The sequence below is a fragment of the Penaeus monodon genome, chromosome 18 (assembly GCF_015228065.2).
Source record: "Penaeus monodon isolate SGIC_2016 chromosome 18, NSTDA_Pmon_1, whole genome shotgun sequence".
Taxonomy (NCBI): Eukaryota; Metazoa; Arthropoda; class Malacostraca; order Decapoda; family Penaeidae; genus Penaeus; species Penaeus monodon.
The window spans coordinates 24,597,440-24,604,939 of record NC_051403.1 but is presented as its reverse complement, the minus strand read 5'-3'; the positions used below and the strand labels follow the sequence as shown (position 1 = coordinate 24,604,939).

The window sequence follows — 7,500 nt, the reverse complement described above, 5'->3', positions numbered from 1 at the left end:
CTGTGTGCGTATGTGTGTAGGTGGGTGGGTGGTTTCGTGTGTGTATGTTTGTGTGTATTTATGTATGTTTGAATATATTATTTAAGTTTTGATAAGGATAGTAATGGGTGTCATGTTGCCGTTGATAGTTTTGATAATTGATAATAAAGATAACTGAAATGATATTGATGATAATAACAGTAATAGTGATGATAATGATAATGCTGATAGTAATAAGGATAATGATGATAATGATAATAAAAACAACAACAATGATAATGATAAAAACACAAACAGACAGCAAAGATAATGATGAGCAAAAGCCATCCCCAACAACAACATTTATACTCACCCTCCCTTCTTCTTCCAGAGACGCCATTCACGAGCTGCTAGGCCACGCCCCCCTCCTCGCATACCCCCAGTTCGCCCAGTTCTCTCACGAGCTGGGTCTTGCCTCCCTCGGGGCGTCTGACGAGGAGATCGAGAAGTTTGCTACCGTATGTTTTTTTGAGGTTTATTATTATTATTATTGTTTTTTTTTTCAAGGTGTTTTGTCTTGTGATTTTTAGGTACGATATGTTTTGTTTTTTTTTGGTGTGTGTGTGCGTGTGTGTGTGTGTGTGTGTGTGTGTGTGTGTGTGTGTGTGTGTGTGTGTGTGTGTGTGTGTGTGTTTTCATTTGTCTGTCGGTAGTTTTTATACTTTTTTTTGTCTGTGTCCGTGGGTACTTCTCGGGTATATATTCGATCCTAATTTTTTTTCCTAAATTCGATGTTGATTAAATTAAATAAAAGATAAGAAATGTTGAATTATTTCTGCATTCGATCAAAGGTTGATGATTCTAATTTACGTAAAACAAAATTGCTTATTCGTTCGATCATTTCTAAAATTTCATCACGAATTTGACAATCTATCTAAACTGTACAACCTCTCTATCTAACAACAATCGCTTTACCTATCCCACAACCTCTCTATTTATCACCAAGATCTACCAAACTCTCAGGAATATATCCACACACACCCACATTCCTACAACCTTTAAAACCCAACCTGATCTATACAATCACTCTAACTACTCTAAACTCTACAGTTTCTCTACCTGTACATCCTCTCTACTTATTTGTAATCTCTCTACCTAACCTGTACATTCTCTCTATTTATCTAGAATCTCTCTACCTAATATGCACAGCCTCTCTATTTATCTAGAATCTCTCTACCTAATATGCACAGCCTCTCTATTTATCTAGAATCTCTCTACCTAATATGCACAGCCTCTCTATTTATCTAGAATCTCTTTATCTGACAACAGTCTCTCTACCAAAGCTGTACCATCTCCCTATATATCCACAACCTCTCTATCCAACAACAGTTTATGTACTTAATCTTTGCAATCGATTTAACTACAACAGTCTTCCTACCTAATTCGTACAATATTTCTATCTATCTACAACCTCTCTATCTACCAACAATCTCTCTCTATTCATCCACAACCTCTCCATGTATCACCCACCATGTACCAAACCACCCTGGAATATATATTCTCACACCACACACACATACTCACAGCCACACCCACCCGCCCCCTATTAAAAGCCACAGCCACACCCACAGCCACACCCACTCCTACACCCACACCGCCCCCTATTAAAAGCCACACCCACAGCCACACCCACTCCTACACCCACACCCACCCGCCCCCTATTAAAACCCACCCACGCCACCCGCAGATGTACTGGTTCACCGTGGAATTCGGGCTGTGTCGAGAGAGCGGCGAAATTCGGGCCTGGGGCGCCGGCCTCCTGAGCAGCTTCGGGGAGCTGCAGCACTCCCTCTCCGACAAGCCCGATAAGCGCCCGTTCGACCCAGCGAAGACAGCCGTCCAGCCCTACCAGGATCAGGATTACCAGGACCTCTACTTCGTCTCCGAGAGCATTGAAGACGCACAGGAGAAGTTCAAGTGGGTGGCGGGAACCTTTTTTTCATTTGTGACAGTAATAAAAGTATTTTTAATATGATTTTTGTTATCATTACTGTTATTATTACTGTTCTTCTCATTATAATCATTATTATTATTATTATTATTATTATTATTATTATTATCATCATCATCATCATTTATTATTATTATTATTATTATTATTATTATTATCATCATTATTATTATTATCATTATCATTATAATTATGATCTTTATTGTTATTGTTTTGTTGTTGTTATTATTATCATTATTATTATTATTGTTGTTATTATTATCATTAATTAGTTTCACCAACTAATATCCCAGAAGCTCACCGATTTCCATGAGACTGATACAAGGTCCTTCTTCTTTTACTCACTTTACATCCCAGGAGAGGATCAACGAGTCCTTACACTTCAGCTTTCATTCAGTAATTTCTCAGACGTCGCCACACAAGGCCCTCACACTTCCACTCGTCTATTTCCCAGAGGTCCTCATACTCATTCTTCCACTCATCAATTTCCCAGGAAACGGATACAATGTTCTCATGATTTCACTTATCAATTCTTCAACTTCCCCCAGAAGTCCTCAGCCTAGGTCCTCACGCTTTCACTCATTCATTCCCCAGGAGTCCTCATGCCTTCACTCACTCATTTCCAGGAAGTCCTCATACTTCCACTCATTAATATCCCGGAAGCCCTTACACAAGGCCCACACATTTCCACTCACCTATTTCCCCAAATGCCCTTTCACACTTTCACGAATCTCTATTTCCCCAAATGCATTTTCACACTTTCACGAATCTCTATTTCCCCATTTCCCCTTTCACACTTTCACGAATCTCTATTTCCCCATTTCCCTATTTCCCAGGCGATGGACATCCCAGACCCTGAGCAGACCCTACGAAGTCAGGTACGAGCCCCACAGCCAGAGCGTGCAGACCCTCGATTCGGTTCAAAAACTCGAGGACCTGAGCACGGCGATGTCCACGGAGGTGTCGCGTCTAAGGAATGCTATTCAGAAGATGAAGTTTTGAAGTGACGTGAGGAAGAGGGGATTTCGGAAGTGACTGGAGAGAGATGAAGTGAGAGGTGGAGTTTCTGGAGGGAGATGAAGCTTCTGAAGTGAGTGAGGAAGATGGAGTTTCTGATGTGAGTGAGGAAAATGGAGTTTCTGAAGTGGCTGAGGAAAACGAAGATTCTGAAACATCTGAAGAGACAAGACGTTTCTGAAGTGACTTAAGAAAATCATAATTCCGAAGTGACTGAAGAAGATGAGGGAAATGAATATTGCTTTTTGCTTCAGATCGTTGAGGTATTCTCTCTCTAATACGTCGTGAACATCACTATCACTGTCGTTTCATTTCGTTTGTGTGAGTTGGGAAAAACGAACTAGCAAACAAACAAACAAACAAACAAAAACTCCTCACTCCTCGTCTCCTCACTTTTTATTCCACAAATCATCTATTTATCTATCTATTTATTTATTCACGTTACAAATTTCAAGTCAAAATGATACAGCAAAATGGAATTTCTTGATCAAAATGGCTTGTCTTAATTGCTTTTCCATTCCCCGTGTGGCATGTTTGTCTGTGTTATATGAATATACATTGTTAGGGTGGAACACGAATGTCTAGTTGTGCAAAGTGTGTATGGCTTATGAATATCAAAAGATGTGTTTTTTTTTTTTTTTTGTTGCAGTATATTTATAGTAAACATGAAGAAATTCAAAGACAGAAAACTTACACACACTCATACATACATGCATATATACATATATACATACGCATATATATACACACATACTCACATATACGCACACACACACACACACACACACACACACACACACACACACACACACACACACACACACACACACACACACACACACACACACACACACACACAATCAAACAAACATATGTGTATATATAGCAAACACATATTAGCATATACACCTTCCTTGAGAAAGTATTCGCTTTGTGATGTAAAAAAGCTATCGACGTTACTTCAGTATATGCCAATTATTTTTTTAGTAGACCTACTTAATTTACTCATAAGATATCAGCTACACAGTCAGATAAATTTTACGAATTATAATCATAACAAAAATAAACGTGATTCTATGGTTACCTGTAGATATGTAGTGACTATAAACGCTTAGATTCTATAGACAACAAAAAATATACAATAAAAATATTTACATTTACCCAATACCATATACAGTAAGATCTATGTGATTTCCGAAATATACCTGTCATTAATTATCTAAGTTCGGTGCTTCTTAACGAGAGAATATATTATGTGTGTGTTACTTAACAAACGTATCATGTTATCTCACGTTATCTCATGTTATCTCGTACAGTACATGTAGCTATAGACAGTGTGTGTATAAGTTGACGTGCCTGTATAATATCACCGTTAGTTTAGACTCTTCAGGTTATCAAGCTCTTCATTATATATACAATTTCATCTATGTGTTCCTTTCGCGTGTCTAAGAAAATCTTTGAAATATGTATAGTTAAAATTCAGAAGGTAAAAAAATCTGTTTAGTGAAGTAAATCTGTAGAGGTAAAATTCAGACTTGGTAAGAAAAAAAATCAGGTTAAAAAAGGTATAGTTAAAATCCACTTGATAGAAAAAAAAAATCTGTGTAGTTTTAAAAATCTGTTTAGGAAAAATTAGAATTGATTAAAAATCTGTTTAGGTAAAAAGAAATATGTTTAGTTAAAATTGAGTCTTTATAAGAATAATAATAATAAAAAATAAGAATGAATAAAAGTATCAAAGGACGTTTTATCGTGATTTTTTAAAGATAATTAATATATTTCATCAGACTAATTCCATATAGTAATAAACACTGCATTAGACGTCATATAAATTTATTGGATATTTTCCACATAAAAAAGTGAAAAGAAATGATAACACAATCTTTATATAGATAAAAGAATCTAAACAAACGAGACCAAATTGCACTAAATAATAAAACAAAAACAATTCATAAAACAAAAACAAAAAAAATAATATAAATATAACAAAGGAGACCAAAAAAAAAACACACACAAAAAATAATAATTTCGCCATTTTCCTTCGAGAAGAGTTTCTGTACCTGCAAGGAACATAGAGCCTAATCGAATCACACCTGAACACCATCCTTAGGGCGAGAGGACTTTTTAAAAATTACTGCTTCGGAATTCAGACGTTTTTGAATTAATATTGAGATCATATATATATATATATATATATATATATATATATATATATATATATATATATATATATATATATATATATATATATATATATATGTGTGTGTGTGTGTGTGTGTGTGTGTGTATGTATATATGTTCCCATTTTTTATGTATGTGTCTGTCTGGATTTCTCTTTCTCTCATTTTTTTCCGTCTCTTTCTCTTTCTATTTCTCACTTTCTTCCTCTTTTATCATTCTCTCTCTCTCTCTCTTTCTCTTTCTAATTATTTTCCATTATACTATCCCCTTAGCCATAAAATAACTGTTGTATATACACATTTTTTTCTAAACACCTTCCCAAAGAATTGAGTTACCCTCTAAAATTTACCCCAAAAAAGGAAAATATTCATAACGTATTTGTCACCATAAAAAAAAAAAAATCATCCAGGCAATTTTCATAGTCTTTATTTTTAACTGGTCTGAGCCCTCTTCAAGCAGCCTAGATCTATCTATGTCTTTAAGGAGCTGAACATAACTTTATTTTAGGAAATACAACGTAAGATTATGATTATAATTCTGTAGTTCTATTTTCTGCAGTCTAAGAGTAAGTGTAGAAAAAAATCCCTAGAGATTTCTTTGCGTGGAGATTCACTGTAAATACTTCCTTTTCCTTTTTTTATTTTATTTTGGTAATCTATTATACATCAGACATAACTATGCACTATTTATTTATCTAAGTAGGCTTAGGGTTCATCCAAGGAGCTTGCAATAGCAGAGAACTTTAGAGGATAGAAAAGTGATGTATATTAATGAGCCTTATTGTATACTGTATATGTGATGTTGGTTTTAGTTTTGCGGTGAAATTCAAGCAGTAGATAGGACCGTGTTTTTTTTCTTCTTTTCTTAGTAATGAATTGCTTTCATTAATCTTACAAAGTCATGGAGATGGTATGTGAGGAGTGTTAAGACACTGAGTTTTGTGTGTATCTGTATATACTTTAAAACCCACATACTTCACGAACAGACAACATGGATAATTTTAGATTTGACGAACATGAAAAAGAAAAAAAAAAGATAAGACAAACTAAATAAAAATGGATTCACTTATAGTTGTTTATGAAGAGGAGAGAGGAGACTTTCGGAAATGTTTTATCTGTTCATTTTTCATTCAACTTGGTTCTTGTGTATACATTCCCTTCACAAGTTCATGTACATGGCTTAGTATTATGATCGTTGTATGTTAAGTGATGAATAAAATGGTATGCACTTAAATTTTAGGTTGTTTTGCTCCTCCTATTAAAGGACAGGGGATTGTGATATGTGTGTGTGTGTGTGTGTGTGTGTGTGTGTGTGTGTGTGTGTGTGTGTGTGTGTGTGTGTGTGTGTGTGTGTGTGTGTGTGTGTGTGTGCGTGTGTGTATGTTATCCACATATTGTTTACATCTTATAATCAAAGTAAACAACAAGCAACTCTACACAAAAAAAACAAAAACAAAAAAACACCAGGGTCCAAACCAACGCTACTCTGAACTCAAAACGACAAAGAAACTAACAATTGTTGGCATTAACATCACTCTTCGAACATCTAGCACTAATACCCTTTCTTCAGCAGCTGACATTAATACACTTCTTTCACCAGTTGGCACTTATATCCTTCTTTCACCAGCTGGCACTATTACCCTTCTTTTACCAGCTGGCTCTCATACCCCTCTTCGACCAGCTGCCAGACGTAATGATAAGGCAATTCACAATCAGTAGGTCCAATATCTTGTCCCTGGCCTCTGTTCGTGGAGAGAGCAGCGCATCCACCCTGCCTGCGGTCCTTCTGCGCCTTCTGCGAGTGCCAATACCGTGTACCATTCTCTGGAGTTTCAAGCGCCCACCCACACGCGGTAATCGGACTGGGTTGTATAATCGGACTGGCTTTCTTGTCTGTGTATTTGTTTATTTGCAAGTGGGATGTTGTTGGGTTTACCTGTCTGTTTTTATTATTATTATTATTATTATATTGAAAATTGTGGGATACCGGAAAATATTTCGGAAGTATTAACGAGTTCTTAATTGGCTGGAAATCTGTATCATTTATATTTCTCACTGAACTATCATTCCGCAACATCTCAGCCCGTAATGTTATGAAACAAAGAAAAGAAAGAAAAAGAAAGAAAGAAATAAAACATATATCATATACGCAAAAAAACGTTCCCCATTCCCCATTACACGTACCTTCAAGAGACTCGCAGCGCCATCAGCTCTTTGGTCAGACATTTCGCGATCTGAGTGAAGCCTCCTCCCCCTCCTCCTCCTCTTCCACCTCCTCCCCTCCTTAGTCTCCGCCTCCTCCTTCCCCCCCCCTCCTCCATCTCCTCTGCTTCC

At 36.4% G+C, this 7,500-nt stretch overlaps 1 protein-coding gene across 1 annotated transcript in view; it reads left to right on the top strand.

Annotated features, from left to right (window-relative positions):
- The window catches only part of LOC119584343 (tyrosine 3-monooxygenase-like), a 60,915-nt gene extending 57,828 nt beyond the window's left edge, over window positions 1–3,087 (top strand). Inside the window, exons 8-10 of the mRNA XM_037932903.1 lie at window positions 350–476; window positions 1,706–1,935; window positions 2,806–3,087. Coding sequence (XP_037788831.1) covers window positions 350–476; window positions 1,706–1,935; window positions 2,806–2,971 — 523 coding nt within the window. The 3' untranslated portion in view covers window positions 2,972–3,087. The remainder of the gene's footprint in view (window positions 1–349; window positions 477–1,705; window positions 1,936–2,805) is intronic.
- The last annotated feature ends 4,413 nt before the right edge of the window (window positions 3,088–7,500 follow it).